The sequence below is a fragment of the Copadichromis virginalis genome, linkage group LG13, assembly GCF_057382275.1.
Source record: "Copadichromis virginalis isolate Kocher_CV1m ecotype Utaka linkage group LG13, C_Virginalis_male_GT1.1, whole genome shotgun sequence".
NCBI lineage: Eukaryota > Metazoa > Chordata > Actinopteri > Cichliformes > Cichlidae > Copadichromis > Copadichromis virginalis.
The window spans coordinates 24209729-24231025 of NC_140630.1; the positions used below are offsets into that span (position 1 = coordinate 24209729).

At 39.0% G+C, this 21297-nt stretch overlaps 1 protein-coding gene across 1 annotated transcript; it reads left to right on the forward strand.

Moving 5' to 3' along the window:
- The first annotated feature begins 8916 nt into the window (after positions 1-8916).
- Positions 8917-20730, forward strand: LOC146695741 (double-stranded RNA-specific adenosine deaminase-like). Its single transcript, XM_085478130.1, has 17 exons — positions 8917-8989; positions 10807-11042; positions 11671-11722; positions 14631-14769; positions 14858-15000; positions 15124-15256; positions 15341-15408; positions 15496-15538; positions 16922-17085; positions 17209-17341; positions 17426-17493; positions 17581-17623; positions 19019-19182; positions 19306-19438; positions 19523-19590; positions 19694-19789; positions 20016-20730. The coding sequence occupies exons 2-16, from the start codon at positions 10811-10813 to the stop codon at positions 19773-19775; spliced, it is 1665 nt and encodes a 554-aa protein (XP_085334256.1). The 5' UTR covers positions 8917-8989; positions 10807-10810; the 3' UTR covers positions 19776-19789; positions 20016-20730.
- The last annotated feature ends 567 nt before the right edge of the window (positions 20731-21297 follow it).

Below are 21297 nucleotides of genomic sequence, written 5' to 3' on the forward strand. Positions count from 1 at the left end.
ATTTTTTAAACACATGTGCAAGTGGTTACATATGGTTAAAATGATTCAAATGCAGTAAGTATACACGTTTTTCATATAAATATTGTCTATAACCTAATTATTTTCTGTAGCCCACATAATTAAACATTTTAGTTACATAAAACATGCGAATTTTGATTTTATGTACTGTAGCCTGTATAATAAATAAGTATGTAGCCCAATAAGTATCCAATCCAGGAAGCTACACAACATGGGTGGTTCATTTATAAACACGAGTCTAACTTAAGTTTCACACTTTTTTTGTTAGCAAAAATCTAATTGTTACATGCTTAAATTTACACAAAATGTCAGGAATCTGCACTGGCATGAACAAAAATGTAAACCTAATTTTTCATGATTTGTTCACCCTCTGAGGTCCAAAACATAAATGGCCATTTTGGACTCCTTTTGATTTTACATTTGTATTACACCTTCAAATTGCTTTATTTATTTATTTTTTCCTCACCTTGCTTTGTGTTATTCTTTTCAGCACAACCTCACAAGTCTGAATTTTTCTTTTTGCTATGTCAGCTTAAATCAGTCATGTAATTTGGAGGTGCGGCACACAGAGGGTTAATAAAACCTTGATTCTATTTCTGGAGTTTAACAACAAACATTTTTCCACCAACACAAAAGGGGTGTTTTTGTTTTGTTTTTTAATTTTTTGGTCATAAGCAGGGAGTGCTTGCTACCGCTGTCCTTAGTAAACGTGACGAAAGTATTCAGAAAAAAACACCATGTATATATATTTTATCATGACTCAATTTAAAAACTGGTATATGTCACCTTGTTGCTTTGTCATCTTGAATTGGTCATGTGATTGGCTTACCACGACTACTTTATTCTTCCTCAGTCAAACAGCAGTCAACAGAGGTGGAGGATAGCGGATATATTGTACAACAGATGTTAAAGATCGAATTGACAGGCAGGAGGAAAACAGGAAGACCATAGAGAAGATTCATGGATGTAGTGAGAGGCGACATGCAGAGGGTTGGTGTGATAGAAGAAGATGTTTCTGACAGGGGTATGATGGAGTCAGCTGATCTACTGTAGTCACCCCTAAAGGGCAACCAAAAGAAAAAAAACATTTATGCAATCGAGATTCAGTTTTTCACACAACTAGATATATTGCTTCCCAAAGGCTGAAACTTGCAGAAGAACACCTTTGGGACATTATGTTTCAGTTGATCTGTTACCACCAGGTTGCGCCTCAAACTATCCAGGAGCTCAGAGATCTGGTGACCTAGTCCACCTGTGAAAGCAGAACCCAGAGGACACCAGCCGTTGTATCATTACGAGCATGATGTTGTTCTTGCATAAAAGCATGTGGGGGCCATACAAACTACTGAGTTCCATTTTGAGTCGCTGCAGTGAAACTTCGTGAGTTCACTGGCGTGCTGCATTGTTTGTTTTTTTCACTTTAATTTTCTGCATATCTATGAATTCAGCTCTCTGTAGGTTGATAATTATTTTTTCATCAAATGATGTGGCATCCTCTCGTTCTTAACACCTTGCCCAGCCCACATCAGTATAAATATGCAGCATGTTTTTTTCCTTTGAGACCTGATGTGTTTTCAAATTGTTCCTATGCTTTATTTGAGCAGTATATAACAAAAACTCATGTCTTTACCTTCATTCCATTTCTAGAGTGTAACAAGGAACCACCTGTGTGAAATCTGAAATGCCCATGGTGTTATTCAAAATGTGCTCTGGCCAGTGTTGGGGAAGTTACTTTGAAAAAGTAATTACTTATAGTTACTAGTTACTTCTTCAAAAAAGTAACTGAGTTAGTAACTGAATTGCAAGATTCTAAAATTAATTAATTACTGGGAAAAATAAGTATTGCGTTACTTTAAAAAACGTTTAACCCTCTTTGGTCCAGGGTATAATTGGCCATTTTTAACTACTTTTGATTTTCCCTCCACATTTTACCTTTAAAAACTATTTACTTTGCCTTGTTTGGTATCATCCTTTCAGCACAAACTAACATGTCTGAGTTTACAGTTATGTTTTCATTTTGACATACTGTAGTAACACAATAGATCTAAAATCAGACAAAAACATAAAATCAGAGTAGAAAAAGTTATATTTTTTACTGTAACAACCACAAACATGTTTAATGAATCATATTTCATAACTTTAAATGCAAATATAAACAGTTTTAAAATCTTATACACAAGGTTTGCAAAAAACAAAGTTATTTGCACCCATTTTATCTTTTACCTTGTTTTTATAACCATTTCAAGCTATTTGCATAACAATCAGGTGTCCTGCATTAAATAAGATGCCACACAAATTATTTGTGCCACTCCAAAAATTTCTGTTCACTATAAAGAGAACATCACAGCCTGATACCTGCAGGTCTGACAGCAGCAGGTGTATCACTCCTGATCTCTACCTGGAGACAGCAGTCGCCTCATTGTTCTGACACACAATACAAAACTATACAAAAGACAACACATTAACTACACACTCCAAACACGCTAAACGTAACAAATCTCTCACATCTCAAAACTCACACTCTCTCTTTTTTCTGCTTTCTTTCTCTCTCTCTCTCCTCTCTCTCACTCCTAAAATTTCCCCCTCTTCCTAAACAACCAAATGTCATGTTGCCATATCATTTGTCATAGGTGGACATTGTACATTTTTCCGCCAACACAAAAGGGCTGTTTTGGGGTTTTGTTTGTTTTTTAATTTTTTGCTCATAAGCAGGGAGTGCTTGCTAGCGCTGTCCTTAGACAGTAAAAGTATTCAGAAAAAAACCACACGTATATATTGTTTATCATGACTCTGGTTTTACGTGGCCTATCAACACTATTTAAAAACTGGTATATATCACCTTGTCGCTTTGTCATCTTGAAGTGGTCATGTGATTGGCTTACTGTGGAGATTAGAAAATTATTTTACTGTTACTATTCATAACCATTATCATTACTATTGCGTTACTTATCATTTATCATTATCATTTCATCAAAGCATTTACTGAAGCTGGTGAAAGCATTTATTGAAGATGTTCTCACAGAAGAGAACATCTGTGATTATGTAGAAAGTGTCACATCACTCATAACGGTCTAGTTCTTTACAGCAGGGTGTTGAGACAACGCCGGTCTCTGCGATTCTTTTGGTCCTGGTAGAGATCACGCTGAGATGTTTCCATGTTTTACACAATCCTTTTATTACCCATTATTCTTACAGATGCATCTGGAGATCAGCACACTGCATTCTTATGCAGTCCTATGCTAAATGCTGATCTAAAGAACTCCACACAACAGTTACAGTTATAACCTCTGGTCTCCTCCCGCCTACAGTAAACACCCCCATAATGGAAATACACTAGTACAGTGGCCAAGGGTGCTGACCCCCTGACCCCCATCTCCTTTTATGGTAGTATGGAGCTTGATTTTTCAAGATGAGGAAGGGAAGCTGCAAAACAATTCAGCCAAAACGCAGGCTGGGTGTTTCTAATGATGTTAACCTACAATTTTCTTCCAACTGCTGCTCGTGGTGAATTGATCCAGGTCCATTTCCCCACCTGCAAGTGACACACTGAGACAACTTGATCATTCACTGTCCTGGTCCGGAGTCTGTGGACTCCGTGTTTATGTTTAAGTTTATTAACATTCTGTGGTTTTGTTTATTTTGGGTTGGTTGTGATTATCACTAGTGTTTGTGTCCTCTTTGCCCTCCTGTTCCACGTTTCAAGTTCCTATGTTCTGTCACCCCAGTCAGTGTTAAGTTTGCATCTGTGTTAGAGTTCAGTTGGTGTGTTTCCTGCTTTATTTTGAAGGTCCGTGTCTGTTTTCAGTGTTTCTAATTTCACTTCCCCTTGTGTCGTAATGTCCAATTAATTCCAGTCGTGTCTCTCTCCTGTCTTAAAAACCCCGAAAGTAAGATTTTAGTTGTTCTTGACTGAGAAAAACAAAACTCTCTTCATATTATTATTACTTATTTTCATCAACCACACTCCTATTCTGTTTTTCTTTTGTGTCCACTGCGGGGAGCTGGTGACCTGCAGCATCACCCGCTCCCCCCAGTTGGAGACAATTCCCTTCTCACACTTCCACACTCTTTTTTTGTTTTGTTTTCGTTACTTTTTCTTTTTCATTTTTACCCCCCCCCCCTTTTTTTTTACCCCATTGTTTTAAACCCACACATTAACCTCTTAACTCACTTCTCCAACCTCTCTTTTCTTTTCTCTCCAACTGCTCTCATCTAGTTCTAGATTAAATTCTCCATCCATACTTGATCACCTTTAAATCTCAGTTAATTTTTGTTATTTATTTATCATTACCATATCACTAATCTACTGTTTATTTTATTTATTTATTTATTTTAGTTCATCTTCTCTTCTCTTATTTTATTACTATTATTGTTTCACCAATAATCCCCTGTAATCCGCTCTGTCTCCCCTTTTGCCCTTCAAAGGAGCACACACACACCTCCATTTTGCTCCTCACCTCCATTTTCCCCCTCAGGGCACTTACACACACCTCCTCCATTTTGGTCCTCAGGTAGCTTACACACACACATCTTTCCTTTGTCCTCAAAGGAGCACCCCCCTCCCCACACACACACACACCTACACACCTGTTGTTCTTCAAATTCAGCCACATGCTACTGTCTGCACATGTCCACAATCACACTTTGCAAACCTAAGTTTTCTTACAACACAAACTCACAACAAAGTAGAATTTAGGGAGGACTATTTAACCAATCTACTCCCTCGGCCTCAAACCGTTTTAGTAGAATTCGGGGTCCGGAATTTCCCAGGCCTCAAACCTAGTTCCAGAAACGCCATCTGAGCCTATGAATTAGTCAACTCATAGGAGGGGCAGCCACATCCAAGGACAATGGAATTTAGAAAGTCCTGCTTTCCGGGACTCCAACCCTTACTTTTAGAGAAACCAGCTCTCTTCTACACACAACTCTTATCTAAATTTATGGACTTCTGCATTCAGGACACCTTTGGGTGAAATTTATCTTAATTTCCAATATGCAGATTTGATTAAACAGGTTCTGCTTACCTTGTTTTTTGCCGGCAATAACCTCAGTGTCCATTCCGCTTCAGCCAAGGTCCAAATGGAGATCAACTACCAAGATCCGGGTCACGGCACCAAATTGTTGAGACAACGCCGGTCTCTGCCATTCTTTTAGTCCTGGTAGAGATCACGCTGAGATGTTTCCATGTTTTACACAATCCTTTTATTACCCATTATTCTTACAGATGCATCTGGAGATCAGCACACTGCATTCTTATGCAGTCCTAAAGGCTGATCTAAAGAACTCCACACAACAGTTACAGTTATATCCTCTGGTCTCCTCCCCCCTACAGTAAACACCCCCACAATGGAAATACACTAGTACAGTGGCCAAAGGTGCTGACACCTTGACCCCCATCTCCTTCTATGGTAGTGCCCGTTTACCCTTTGTCTGCTCCTCACCCTCAGTAACTCTTTCTACTGTCCTGAGGGTGGGGGTTGATTGTCCTCCTGCCCTGTACCTCAGTTCTTTGTTCCAATCCCAGGCCTTTTTTTTCCCTATTTTGTATTCTTACACTCATTAACCGCAATATTATAATGTTGCAAGCAATCACAAACTATATTCTCTTTAACTTTGATGTACATGTTAATTTTATGAATACATTTAAAAGTTGCTTCGTCTGATTTATTTCAATCCGTGTGTTTTGAGGAGGGCATACAAATCTCGACAGGTACAACACCTGTAGGTGCTCATTTTCAGTTTCGTTTGTTATAAAATGTGAAAATCCGCGTAGGCTATGTGAAAACGAAACCTATACATACACAAGCTAGCTGACTCAAAATCAGATGGTGATTGTGTAATAAACGTATGAACATGTATTTATAAGTTACACTTTTGTTTGAATCGTGCAGCTTATCACATTTGAGTTCCATGTGTGACTGAGGGACCCACTGCCGCACATCATCTGTGAGGCTTTGCACCCCTGATGATCCACCAGGACAAACTCAGCAGTGTGTGAGGAAGAGGAGGAGGAAGAGCCAGCAGCAGCTGACAGATGGAGAGAATAGACAGACTGTTCCCTGTTTGTGAAGGACTGCTAGAAAAGTTTAAAATCACTAATTGTCTGTCCTGAATCAGTCTTATTAGGTAATGTTCAAATAATTTTACCATTCCAGTGTTTTCAGTGTGGGAGAAAGTACTCAGGGCCTTCAAGTTACACACTATGAAAGGCAGCAACAAGTTTAATATTCAGAAACCTAAAGTATGTATCAGCAGCAGAATGGAGCTAAAAATAAATGTTTGTTTCAGTTCTATGAAGCTTTGAGTATTTTGGATTAGTAGCACTGCTGTGTTTGTTGCATCATATTACTGTAATTGTTTATATGCTTTATATATTCTGAGGTAAGTTGATCTATAGTGTTACATCATATTCTATAAGGATGTTATGTGTTTGTATACTTTCTGCCCAGTTTGACCCATTTAGCAGAAGTCAGCCTGTTTAAGGCTCTGATATCTCTTCTTTATGACTTAAAGCAGTTATGACATGGTGTGATTTTCTCACCCAATAAAGGAATATTCAATATTTTCTCTTCATTTTATCAGACACAGTTATCACAGCTTGTACATTTTATTTTTACACATATATGTAAGCATTGAGCCAAATGTAATAATGCCAACAAATTAAACGAACAATATTTGTCTGTTATATATGATACATCTATATATACACTGTCAAAAATATTTGTCTTTGAGTGAAGATTTAAGGTGATAGGAAATATAAATAAATGCAATTTGAATCTTTACTGAAGCTCAGTATTTGACACAGAGTTCAAGTTCACTGCTGTAATAACTAATAATGATTACTATAATATTGGCCATATTATATTTACATTACCAAAGTGAGATGACCTTAGTCTCATGAACAACATTAGCTAATTGTTATTTACTAACTAATCTTATATGACTGTTCAGTACAGAAATGAAGCCCAACAATCATGTTTTTACAGTCCTGTGGTCTCAGCCTCAGATACTCAACAAATCAAAGTGATGCCATGACAAAAATGAATGAACAAAAAAACATTTTTTGTCCTTCATTTCTGTCAAACAATGCTGTATGAAACGTTACTCATGGTTAGTATGGTTGTTAGGCAACCTGAGCAGCGCAACGAAGGCTAGACCGTCCCATTTCACAAGCCTCTCACCAGAGGTGGGACCAAGTCATTGTTTTGGAAGTCTCAAGTAAGTCTTAAGTCTTTATCCTCAAGTCACAAGTCAAGTCTCAAGTAATGTCAGGCAAGTCAGAGTCGAGTCTTAAGTCACTGGTGTAAAAGTCCGAGTAAAGTCACAAGTCTGAAATTTTGAATTTCAAGTCCTTTCGAGTCTTTAAAAAAAAAACGAAAAAATAATGTTGCAGTTATGCTAAATGTAAATATTAGACCATGTAATTTTTAAATCTGTGTTTTTCTCAACACATGACGAAATAGTGAATGTAGAAAATATACACAAATTGTGAAATTGCACCTCTATAAAATGCAGCTCAATTAAACTTAGCTCCTAGAATAATTTTCACCGACGGTTCTGAGATAAGCTGCATGTTATTCTTGGATGCGGTTGTAGGACCGGCTTTAAAATCGCATGACAAAAATATCATATACATTAAAAAAACTGCATCACCAACGTAGCCTGGACAACATTTGTTAGATGAAGTCAGCTATCTCATCGTAGCATATTTATATGCATATTTATAATCATACGGTTCTTGGAGGGAGTGCATACACTCATGAAAGTTTAGTAACTTCAGGTCACTGCAACAAGCCCAGGTACAGTTTACCGACGGATGGGTGCAGGACCTTGAAATGCACCGTGTAGAACGAAAGACCATCGTACGTATCATAAGTTTACCAGTCTCACAAATCGTCGTCATAAATACACATTCGTTAACCGTTTATTAATATAACCTTTGAGCTCAATGGTAATTAATTAGCAGTGGAAATTATTTCTGGTTCACATTACAGAAATGTAGCAGTGACAATAATATTGTATGCTGTAATCGTACTGGGCAATTGGTGATACAAAAAACTGTTTTATCCTGTGAATAAAAGTATATGTTTTTGTCAATGTACCATAATAACAGAAGCGAAACACAATATTGTGTCAGGACAATTCACTATTTATGCACAATAAACAAAGGAGCATAGCGCGACAATTTCTGTTCAGCGCCAAACTTGCTTGTAACCTATATCACCAATTATGTTATGAAAATGACGCATTAACTACAACAGCAGACTGACCTTTGTGGAAATGCTTGGAGCAGACTAACCTGTGAGCTGGAGGGTTCTGGGACGTTATATTTGATCTTTGAATGGCTGCAATCCAGGCCATCCATCGCCTCTTTGTTACTTCGGAAACATGGCTCGAACAATTTCTCTTCAACGACGTAATCCGATAACAACCGATCTCTTTACCCGTCGGCTTCCCGTGGCTGTCATGCGACCGGCTATTGCAGTTAATAATACAACAGCTTCTTGACATTTTTGTGTTTCTTTTTATCGCTGTGTAACTGATTTCAATTGAAAGCCTGCGTGCGCTAGTACCTCTTGCCACGAGTTCCCAGAATCCTTTGCGGTTTTACCCCTGAATGACGTCACATTTTCAATCTCTATATAATATGCATGTTAAATTTTATATTTGGGGTGAAATATCAAGTCTTTTCAAGTAAACCGGTTCAAGTCCAATTCAAGTCCCAGGTCATTGGTGTAAAAGTCCAAGTCAAGTCACAAGTCTTAGAACATTTTTTCAAGTCAAGTCTAAAGTCATAAAATTAATGACTCGAGTCTGACTCGAGTCCAAGTCATGTGACTCGAGTCCACACCTCTGCCTCTCACTTCCGCACTTCTCGTACTTCCTGGTACACGCCGTAACTAGTACGCGAACTGCGCTTACTCCAGAGCGTGAAGTCGCTGGATTGGGACACAGCCTTTGTGAAGAAACTGTAAGTTTGCTTTTTTCCTCCTTTAACAGTTTGACTCTTTGCTTCTGTGATGTCTGGACCAGATGTTCAGCTCTTAGTTCAGGATAAACTTTGATCACTGTTGTGTTTGAAGACAAATCCATATGATTATAAATTATTGATTGATTTGAATCAAACAGTTTTATTTTATTCTCGTGTTTGATTGATTACTTCATAAACAAACGGTGCCTTTTTATTTCTTGGAATGAAAACATTGTCTCACTATTAAATCACATACATCAGTGTCCAACTGTTTTCTGTCAGGCCTTTCGAAATAAAATGACATAAACGTTAGTTGTAATGTGTTTGATTGCAGTCGAGTTATAAATCATTGTGTTCCTGTTTGATTTGCATCAAAGAATCAGCCAACAAACTGGAGTAATAGCCTCTGAAAATCTGAAAACAAAGACAAAGTTGCTCCACACTGATAGGCCCAGATGAGGCACATCCTCATTTTTCAGGTGTGAGTCAGACAGTCAGACAGTTGAAACCATATCAACAACAATCTTTATTTATAGAGCACATTTAAAAACCAGCGGTATACCAAAGTGCTTAACATAAGAGACAGAGAAGTAACATGAGTATTATAAGGCCTTAGCAAAGTATCAAATATACTCACAGGTCAATGCCACTAATACACAGGGGTAATATAAAATGCATATCAAATAAAAACATAATAAAAGCGAAAGCCATAAAAAAAAAAAAAAAAAAAAAAAAATTATATATATATATATATATATATATATATATATATATATATATATATATAAGGAAAAATAGAGTAAGTCTAAGAGTCAGGTGCGAGCATTAACAAGCAGGAAAGGCGAGATTAAACAAATAGGTTTTTAACCGTGATTTAAAAGATTGGATGGAATCGGACGCCCAGATCACAATCGGAAGGTTATTCCACAACTCTGGTGCAGCCAGGGCAAACGCCCGGTCACCTCTAGACTTCAGCCGAGATCTAGGCTGCACCGAGAGTAACTGAGTAGATGATCTTAATGCTCTGGCAGGAACATACGATTTACGGAGTTCCTTAAGGTAGCTCGGTGCTGTGTTGTTGGTAATTTTTAAACGTAAGCAGCAGTATTTTAAATTGGATGCGGTATTTATGTCAAAACAACTTAGCTCTTATCATGTTCCTGAACCTCCTAAGCTGGCTCTCTGAGAGGATGCTCAGGTTTTTTGAGAATACCAACACAGAGTGGAAAAATCCTCTCATTCCCTCTTCTCCCAGCTGGCTGGGTCACTTAAATACTCAGCACCAATCCATCTGTCAATCTCCTGCATCCTCCCCTCACTCGTAAACAAGGCTTGAGATACTTAAATTCCTCCACTTGGGTAGTAACTCATTGGGTATTCCACCATTTAGGGTGCTGAATCTCATTTCCATTACAAATGAGAGGTGAAGGCCACCACCTGATGAAGCCAACAGAACCACACTAACTGTGAAAAGCAGAGATGACATTCTGAGACCACCCAAGTGGAAACCTTCTGCCACTTGGCTACACCTAGAAATTCTGTCTATAAAAATTAAGAAGAGAATCAGTGACATAGGGCAACACTGATGGAGTCAATCACCCACTGGGAAATAGTCTGACTTTTTGCCAGCAATGCGGCAAAAAGGCCACAAAACACACGGAGAGTGGTTGGTGAAACTCACATGCACCTAAGTATCCTTGAGAGAATAAAGAGCTGGTCCAGTGACTGGGACGAAAACTCCGTCTTTCCTCCTGTATCCACAGTTAACTGATACTCTCTTGTTCTTTCAGATGAAAATGCCCTCTCGTTTTTTACAGATAAATGATGGCGACGTCTGTTCCATCACAACTCCTGGAAATGCTGGATGATCTGGGAGAGGAAGAGCTGAAACGTTTCCACTTTTACCTGCAGAATGAATCTATAGGTCGTTTCCCAACCATCAGAAAGAGTCGTTTGGAGAATGCAGACAGGATGAAAACGGTAGATTTGATGATACAGAGTTATTCAGATGATGCACTGGAGGTGGCAAGGTCGATGATTACGATGATAAATGGTAAGTGAAAAAAAGACATGAAAACAACAAAATAAACACAGGTTTATTTTAATAAGCATGTTGAGAGTCAGGTTGTGTCAGTTTATGTTTTTAAATTTCTCATGTTTCTCCTGAATTACATTAGAGGAAATGTCCTAAAGGTTTTTTTGTTTGTTTTTTGTTTAAGCCATGGAGGTTATTTCTAGTTTTATTTATTTTTCACCAATCCCAGTTACTCCCTTAATAAATAGCATGCCATTAATTTGTTAATTGTCCAGCCAAACTTTTAATACATTAAATAATAACATTTCTAAAAAGATTATCCTGTTATCCCTGTTTTACCTTCACCTCTCCAAAAACTGCATCAAGAAATTCACACTTTTGATTTACTGATATTTAAGAAATTCATCTTGCTTTTAATTTCATTTTCATAAACTGACTTTCTTAGAAAACATGCTATACCCAATGTTATGTTTTTACTTTGTCTACTTTTTATTATCGAGCTTAAATAAAGTTATAAAACAGTTAGTTACTACTGCAGTTCTCTGTGCTGTACATAGTTAGCAATTCAATTGAAATACCTTTTTTAGGTGTTGCCCACTGACTCAATATTTTTCTTTCTATTTTCTTTTTAAATTTAAAAATTAAGGAAGGGTGCTGAATAGTGGTCTCGCTCAGGGCAACAAAGTAACCCAGAAACTGTAAGTAAAGTTCAAAAATCCATTTTCTCTGTCACTCAATAAACTTCTCAGATGCAGACGTGGACAAAATTGTTGGTACCCTTCAGTCAAAGAAAGAAAAAAAACTCATAATGGTCACAGAAATACCTTTAATCTGACAAAAGTAATAATAAATAAAAATTCTATAAATCTTAACCAATGAAAGTCAGACATTGCTTTTCAACCATGCTTCAACAGAATTATTTTAAAAAATAAATGCATGAAACAGGAGGGCATACAAATCTCGACAGGTACAACACCTGTACGTGCTCACTTTCAGTTTCATTTGTTATAAAATGTGAAAATCCGCGTAGGCTACGTGAAAACGAAACCTATACATACTCAAGCTAGCTGACTCAAAAGCAGTCACAGAGACAGGGAGGAAGAAGAAGACAAAATTTAATCTTGGGTGGTGAAGCGTTTTTGAGCCTTAACATGTGGAAAAAAAAAAAAAAAGACTCAGCAGGGATGAACCTTTTCTGAGCAGACACGATATTTGTGCACCGCCAATTTAAGTTTGCCGATGCAAAGATTTTTCACTAGAAGTGACCAGAAAGGACAGTATGAGTAAATCAAATGAGTAAATCAGATGGACAGGGCAAGGTTGAGATGGTTTGAACATGTACAGAGGAGGAGGATAGTGGATCTACAGTGGCTTGCAAAAGTATTCGCCCCCCTTGAACTTTTCCACATTTTGTCATATTACAGCCACAAACATGAATCAATTTTATTGGAATTCCATGTGAAAGACCAACACAAAGTGGTGTACACTTGAGAAGTGGAACGAAAATCATACAAGATTCCAAACATTTTTTACAAATAAATAACTGCAAAGTGGGGTGTGCGTAATTATTCAGCCCCCTTTGGTCTGAGTGCAGTCAGTTGCCCATAGACATTGCCTGATGAGTGCTAATGGCTAAATAGAGTGCGCCTGTGTTTAATCTAATGTCAGTACAAATACAGCTGCTCTGTGACGGCCTCAGAGGTTGTCTAAGAGAATAATAGGAGCAACAACACCATGAAGTCCAAAGAACACACCAGACAGGTCAGGGATAAAGTTATTGAGAAATTTAAAGCAGGCTTAGGCTACAAAAAGATTTCCCAAGCCTTGAACGTCCCACGGAGTACTGTTCAGGTGATCATTCAGAAATGGAAGGAGTATGGCACAACTGTAAACCTACCAAGACAAGGCCGTCCACCTAAACTCACAGGCCGAACAAGGAGAGCGCTGATCAGAAATGCAGCCAAGAGGCCCATGGTGACTCTGGACAAGCTGCAAAGATCTACAGCTCAGGTGGGAAAGCCATTGTTAACAGAAAACCATAAGAAGTTCCGTTTGCAGTTTGCCACAAGCCATGTGGGGGACACAGCAAACATGTGGAAGAAGGTGCTCTGGTCAGATGAGACCAAAATGGAACCTTTTGCGCAAAATGCAAAACGCTATGTGTGGCGGAAAACTAACACTGCACATCGCTCTGAACACACCATCCCCACTGTCAAATATGGTGGTGGCAGCATCATGCTCTGGGGGTGCTTCTCTTCAGCAGGAACAGGGAAGCTGGTCAGAGTTGATGGGAAGATGGATGGAGCCAAATACAGGGCAATCTTGGAAGAAAACCTCTTGGAGTCTGAAAAAGACTTGAGACTGGGGTGGAGGTTCACCTTCCAGCAGGACAACGACCCTAAACATAAAGCCAGGGCAACAATGGAATGGTTTAAAACAAAACATGTCCATGTGTTAGAATGGCCCAGTCAAAGTCCAGATCTAAATCCAATTGAGAATCCCTGGCAAGATCTGAAAACTGCTGTTCACAAACACTGTCCATCTAATCTGACTGAGCTGGAGCTGTTTTGCAAAGAAGAATGGGCAAGGATTTCAGTCTCTGGATGTGCAAAGCTCGTAGAGACAGACCCTAAAGGACTGGCAGCTGTGACTGCAGCAAAAGGTGGTTCTACAAAGTATTGACTCAGGGGGCTGAATAATTACGCACACCCCACTTTTCAGTTATTTGAAAATTTGAAAGTTATTTGTAAAAAATGTTTGGAATTATGATAAATTCGTTCCACTTCTCATGTGTACACCACTTTGTATTGGTCTTTCACATGGAATTCCAAAAAAACTGATTCATGTTTGTGGCTGTAATGTGACAAAAAGTTGGAAAGTTCAAGGGGGCCGAATACTTTTGCAAGCCACTGTACTGTACAACAGATGTTAAAGATCGAATTGACAGGCAGGAGGAAAACAGGAAGACCATAGAGAAGATTCATGGATGTAATGAGGGGCGACATGCAGAGGGTTGGTGTGATAGAAGAAGATGTTTCTGACAGGGGAAGATGGAGGCAGCCGATCTACTGTAGTGAGGGCAGCCAAAAGAAAAAAAACATTTATGCAATCGAGATTCAGTTTTTCACACAACTAGATATATTGCTTCCCAAAGGCTGAAACTTGCAGAAGAACACCTCTGGGACATTATGTTTCAGTGGATCTGTTACCACCAGGTTGCGCCTCAAACTGTCCAGGAGCTCAGAGATCTGGTGACCTAGTCCACATGTGAGAGGAGAGCCCAGAGGACACCAGCCGTTGTATCATTAGGAGCATGATGTTGTTCGTGCATAAGAGCATACAAACTACTGAGTTCCATTTTGAGTCGCTGCAGTGAAACTTCAGTAAGTTCACTGGCGTGCTGCATTATTTTTTCACTTAAATTTTCTGCATATCTATGAATTCAGCTCATCAAATGATGTGGCATCCTCTCGTTCTTAACACCTTGCCCAGCCCACATCAGTATAAATATGCAGCATGTTTTTTTCCTTTGAGACCTGGTGTATTTTCAAATTGTTCCTATACTTTATTTGAGCAGTATATAACAAAGCTCTCATGTCTTTACAGATTCAACCCGAGTCCAGTCACAGATGGTAAAGCCTACCCCAGTGGTGAGGGGAAGACCAAGAAGGAAGCAAAGCAAAATGCAGCAAAAAATGCTCTGGAAAGCGTGTCTAAGCTTGGTCATCGGGATTCAGTGGAATCTGTAAGATAATGTTCATTTTTGCTCGAGAGAAATGAAAACCCAACCTGGGGCAATTGTCTCTCTGATGCATTTCTTGTTTTCTTGACAGAGAAACAATGCAGCTTCAGTTCAGATGGTTCTTAGCTTTACAGAGACAGATTTCAAAGGCCTTGTTAACCACTATTGTCAGAAAACCAAACGTTCCCATTCATATGTTGAAGTGAAGAAAGATGGCCCGTCTCACGTTCCTCAGTGAGTATACGCCAAACTCTGTCCTTTCAGTTGAATCTTCAGACACCAACACCGGACTGATGTTCAACAATATTAAACTGTCAATGTAATGATCTAAAACATTCCCATTTTTTCACAACACAGTTTTTTCTACAAATTAAAAATTGACGACAAGGAATATCCTGTGGGTGAAGGGAATAGCATCAAGGAAGCCCAACAGAAAGCAGCAGAGTTAGCCTGCTCTGCTCTTCAGGAACAGCCAGACTGGGACATCAAGGTATTTTCATATATTTCATCTTAATTAAATGCTTCCCTTTGGAGGAAATATGCATAAAATAAAGGATTTTGCTGTGTGTTTTAGGTGTCCATCAGGCCAACAGCATCGGAAGATGGTGCTCCACCTGAATCATTAGCCTCATCAGTTACACAGTAAGGCACTTACTGACACCAGCACTATATTATAACTATATAAAAAGAGCATAGCATGCTAACAATGCCCCTCTTCTTCTCCCTAAGGGAGTCCATTGAGTCCTCATTGCAGGGCCTGACTATAGACCAGGTTTGTCATTTCTCATAATATTTAGTAAAAACTATGATACTGAAAGATTAAACGACATTTATAAAAGCCTACTAAATTTAAAAAAAAAAAAAAAGCAATGCGACACTAGTGAGTATCATTAATCTTCTCTCATAAGTGGAAAGATGCGAAGTTGGTGTTATATTCAGAGTCAGGACTTTTCTACATTTAAAATCTATAAAATATCTTCACTTTATTCCCTAACAATGCTGTTGAAAATGAGAGCAATGAAAACAATACAAGGAACACATCAACCGAGTCAAGGTATGAAAAGCCTTTGGTGCAAGGCTTTAATATAAATGATGTACAATCATGTGCAAGACACTGCTTTTCACCTTCATGCCTAAACAACTTTGTATTTGCCTGCAGATTTTTATCAGACTTCAACTCTATAGAGCATCTCTTGCTGCAATACTAGGCCGGATTGTTAACTTTACTCCTGTTGTAGGTCTCATCATTGTTGCTGATGTGACCTACCACAGTTGTGTCATCTGCAAATTTGATGAATAGGTTGGATCTATGTGATGGTGTGCAGTCATGCATCAGCAGAGTGAAGAGAAGGGGGCTCACCACACATCCTTAAGGAACCCCAGTGTTCAGTGTTTTAGTGCTGGAAGTGTTGCTGCCGACCCGTACTGTCTGCTGTCTTCCTGTCAGGAAACCCAGCAGCCAGTTACACAGCGAGGTGGTGATGCCCAGCAGATCCAGTTTGTGAATGAGTTTATGGGGAATGGTCGTGTTGAATGCTGAACTGAAGTCTATGAACAGCATTGTAATGTATGAGTCTTTAGTGTCCAGATGTGTGAGGGCTGAGTGAAGGGCAGATGAAATTGCATCATCGGTCGAGCGGTTTGACCGGTATGCGAACTGGTATGGATCCAGGTTGGGGGGAAGAGAGGTTTTGATTTGATGCATGAGTAACCTTTCAAAGCACTTCATAATGATGGAGGTGAGTGCGACAGGATGGTAGTCGTTAAAGACAACTTCTTTGGTACAGGAATGATGGTGGAGGCTTTGAGGCAACCACAACCTGGCTCAGTGATGTATTAAAGACATCTGTGAGATCCACAGCGCAGTCTCTCAGTGCTTGTCCAGGGATGTTACCAGGACCAGGGGCTTTGTGGGTACTGATCCCGAGAAGGGATCTCCTCATACTGTCTGGGGATAGTGTCACCACCCAGTTGTTGGAGGGGGGAGTCTTCTGTGCAGGGGCGGAGAGAGAGTCTTCTGCGCAGGGGTGTAGCTCTGTGCCTCAAAGTGAGCGAAGAATTGGTTTAGTTTTGCCTAACTAGAACATGTTTGAGAGAAATGAAAAACCAACCTGGGGCAATTGTCTCTCTGATGTATTTCTTGGTATCTTGACAGAGAAACAATGCAGCAGAAGCTTCAGTTCAGATGGTTCCTAGCTCTGAGGACACCAGCTTTACAGAGACAGATTTCAAAAGTCTTGTCAACTGCTATTGTCAGAAAACCAAACGTTCCCATTCATATGTTGAAGTGAAGAAAGATGGCCCGTCTCACGTTCCTCAGTGAGTATACCTCAAACTCTGTCCTTTCAGTTGAATCTTCAGACACCAACACCGGACTGATGTTCAACAATATTAAACTGTCAATGTAATGATCTAAAACATTCCCATTTTTTCACAACACAGTTTTTTCTACAAATTAAAAATTGACGACAAGGAATATCCTGTGGGTGAAGGGAATAGCATCAAGGAAGCCCAACAGAAAGCAGCAGAGTTAGCCTGCTCTGCTCTTCAGGAACAGCCAGACTGGGACATCAAGGTATTTTCATATATTTCATCTTAATTAAATGCTTCCCTTTGGGTGAAATATGCATAAAATAAAGGATTTTGCTGTGTGTTTTAGGTGTCCATCAGGCCAACAGCATCGGAAGATGGTGCTCCACCTGAATCATTAGCCTCATCAGTTACACAGTAAGGCACTTACTGACACCAGCACTATATTATAACTATATAAAATGAGCATAGCATGCTAACAATGCCCCTCTTCTTCTCCCTAAGGGAGTCCATTGAGTCCTCATTGCAGGGCCTGACTATAGACCAGGTTTGTCATTTCTCATAATATTTAGTAAAAACTATGATACTGAAAGATTAAACGACATTTATAAAAGCCTACTAAATTTAAAAAAAAAAAAAAAGCAATGCAACACTAGTGAGTATCATTAATCTTCTCTCATAAGTGGAAAGATGCGAAGTTGGTGTTATATTCAGAGTCAGGACTTTTCCACATTTAAAATCTATAAAATATCTTCACTTTATTCCCTAACAATGCTGTTGAAAATGAGAGCAATGAAAACAATACAAGGAACACATCAACCGAGTCAAGGTATGAAAAGCCTTTGGTGCAAGGCTTTAATATAAATGATGTACAATCATGTGCAAGACACTGCTTTTCACCTTCATGCCTAAACAACTTTGTATTTGCCTGCAGATTTTTATCAGACTTCAACTCTATAGAGCATCTCTTGCTGCAATACTAGGCCGGATTGTTAACTTTACTCCTGTTGTAGGTCTCATCATTGTTGCTGATGTGACCTACCACAGTTGTGTCATCTGCAAATTTGATGAATAGGTTGGATCTATGTGATGGTGTGCAGTCATGCATCAGCAGAGTGAAGAGAAGGGGGCTCACCACACATCCTTAAGGAACCCCAGTGTTCAGTGTTTTAGTGCTGGAAGTGTTGCTGCCGACCCGTACTGTCTGCTGTCTTCCTGTCAGGAAACCCAGCAGCCAGTTACACAGCGAGGTGGTGATGCCCAGCAGATCCAGTTTGTGAATGAGTTTATGGGGAATGGTCGTGTTGAATGCTGAACTGAAGTCTATGAACAGCATTGTAATGTATGAGTCTTTAGTGTCCAGATGTGTGAGGGCTGAGTGAAGGGCAGATGAAATTGCATCATCGGTCGAGCGGTTTGACCGGTATGCGAACTGGTATGGATCCAGGTTGGGGGGAAGAGAGGTCTTGATTTGATGCATGAGTAACCTTTCAAAGCACTTCATAATGATGGAGGTGAGTGCGACAGGATGGTAGTCGTTAAAGACAACTTCTTTGGTACAGGAATGATGGTGGAGGCTTTGAGGCAACCACAACCTGGCTCAGTGATGTACTAAAGATGTCTGTGAAGACATCTGTGAGATCCACAGCGCAGTCTCTCAGTGCTTGTCCAGAGATGTTACCAGGACCAGGGGCTTTGTGGGTATTGATCCCGAGAAGGGATCTCCTCATACTGTCTGGTGATAGTGTCACCACCCAGTTGTTGGAGGGGGGAGTCTTCTGTGCAGGGGCGGAGAGAGAGTCTTCTGCGCAGGGGTGTAGCTCTGTGCCTCAAAGTGAGCGAAGAATTGGTTTAGTTTTGCCTAACTAGAACATGCTTGAGAGAAATGAAAAACCAACCTGGGGCAATTGTCTCTCTGATGTATTTCTTGGTATCTTGACAGAGAAACAATGCAGCAGAAGCTTCAGTTCAGACGGTTCCTAGCTCTGAGGACACCAGCTTTACAGAGACAGATTTCAAAAGTCTTGTCAACCGCTATTGTCAGAAAACCAAACGTTCCCATTCATATGTTGAAGTGAAGAAAGATGGCCCGTCTCACGTTCCTCAGTGAGTATACGCCAAACTCTGTCCTTTCAGTTGAATCTTCAGACACCAACACCGGACTGATGTTCAACAATATTAAACTGTCAATGTAATGATCTAAAACATTCCCATTTTTTCACAACACAGTTTTTTCTACAAATTAAAAATTGACGACAAGGAATATCCTGTGGGTGAAGGGAATAGCATCAAGGAAGCCCAACAGAAAGCAGCAGAGTTAGCCTGCTCTGCTCTTCAGGAACAGCCAGACTGGGACATCAAGGTATTTTCATATATTTCATCTTAATTAAATGCTTCCCTTTGGGTGAAATATGCATAAAATAAAGGATTTTGCTGTGTGTTTTAGGTGTCCATCAGGCCAACAGCATCGGAAGATGGTGCTCCACCTGAATCCTTAGCCTCATCAGTTACACAGTAAGGCACTTACTGACACCAGCACTATATTATAACTATATAAAAATCCTTGCAGCACTGTGTACAGTGCAGGCTATGAAGTAATTGTATCATCTTTTTCTAGGAACAACAGTGAATCATCTTCACAAAACACCAGATTTGGCCTGACGTCAAAAGGCAGAGGTTCCTCGAAGAGTTTTCAGTGACTTTTACCAAAGAGGTAAATTACCATATTCATAACGTACTTAAATTTCGACAGGATGGTCATCAGCAGAGTAGTGCTAAAACTTAGATTAATTGGTTTACTCAGTTATAAAAGATCTTGTTTGATCGCTGAGTTGTCTGGACACAACATATGCATTTTTTAAAATATATTTATTATTTATCAGAGGTTTCACTGCACAAGACATTACACATACACTGTGTTTTTTCTTGTTTTTAAACAGAAGCAAATTATTAACTCATTGCTGTCTGAGAAACCAGAAGACCGACCTGATGCAAGTGCTGTAAAGGAAAAGCTTGAAGAGTGGACTCAGATATTCAGCACACAAAAAGCATCTCGCCAGGAAAATCAAACTGTCTGATAGTCACAAGAGAAAAGTTTCAAAAGTCACAGGAGCCTTTACAAATCTGTCTTGTTGCATCTGCTTAATGAAATGATTTGATGTACTGTGTAATATTATGTTGGGTAACTGTTAATGTGCAAAGTTAATATATGGAAGAGGTCACATCATGAATCCCGGCTATTTCAGGGAAGTTTGTATTGGATTTGGAAATGAAATGTGAAATCATGATTTTAAAATCTAACTGTTCAAATCAGTTTCCCGGTGTAGGTCGTCACTTTGTAACTGTTGTTAACCTGCTGCTGTCCTGAGGAGGAGGAACTGTGATGCTACGTGTACTTCTGATGGATTCATGTTGAATGTCAGAGATAAAAAAGCACACTCCATGTGGCTCAATTTTAGAAACTTTCCTAAATGTTTTCAATCATTTTTAACCCATGAAATACAGTTTAAAATATTTTTCTTCCATTTTTTCTTTTGTTTATTTTAATCTGATTGATTGCAATATCAGTCAGCTACGTGTGACTTGGAACAGCAGGAGAAAGGTCATTAATACTGTACTAGAGGGTTGAAATAATAAAAAGGGTGTATAAGAAACTGAACTAGTAAATGTCTCTCATTTAGCTCTGATTTTTCTTGCAGAAGCACTTGGTATATAATAATTAGTGTTGGGCAAGTTACTTTGAAAAAGCACTTAATTATAGTTTCTAGTTCTTTTAAAAAGTAACCGAGTTAGTAACTGAGTTACAATATTCTAAAAGTAATTAATTACTTGAAAAGTAACTATTGCGTTACTTTAAAAAACGTTTAACCCTCTGGGGCCCAGGGTATAATTGGCCATTTTTAACTACTTTTGATTTTCCCTCCACATTTTACCTTTAAAAACTATTTACTTTGCCTTGTTTGGTATCATCCTTTCAGCACAACCTAACATGTCTGAATTTACGGTTATGTTTTCATTTTGACATACTGTATTAACTCAATTGATCTAAAATCAGACAAAAACATAAAATCAGAGTAGAAAAAGTTATATTTTTTACTGTAACAACCACAAACATGTTTAATGAATCATATTTCATAACTTTAAATGCAAATATAAATTGTCAATTTTAAAATCCTATGCACAAGTTTTGCAAACAACAAAGTTATTTGCATCCATTTAACT

What these genes read in the sequence shown, in the direction of transcription:
- LOC146695741 (XM_085478130.1), top strand. Translation starts at nt 10,811, where the DNA reads ATGATGGCGACGTCTGTTCCATCACAACTCCTGGAAATGCTGGATGAT. An exon ending in AGGGCCTGACTATAGACCAG is followed by an intron (nt 17,624 to 19,018) that starts GTTTGTCATTTC and finishes GTATCTTGACAG; the next exon opens with AGAAACAATGCAGCAGAAGC. An exon ending in GGCCCGTCTCACGTTCCTCA is followed by an intron (nt 19,183 to 19,305) that starts GTGAGTATACGC and finishes TTCACAACACAG; the next exon opens with TTTTTTCTACAAATTAAAAA.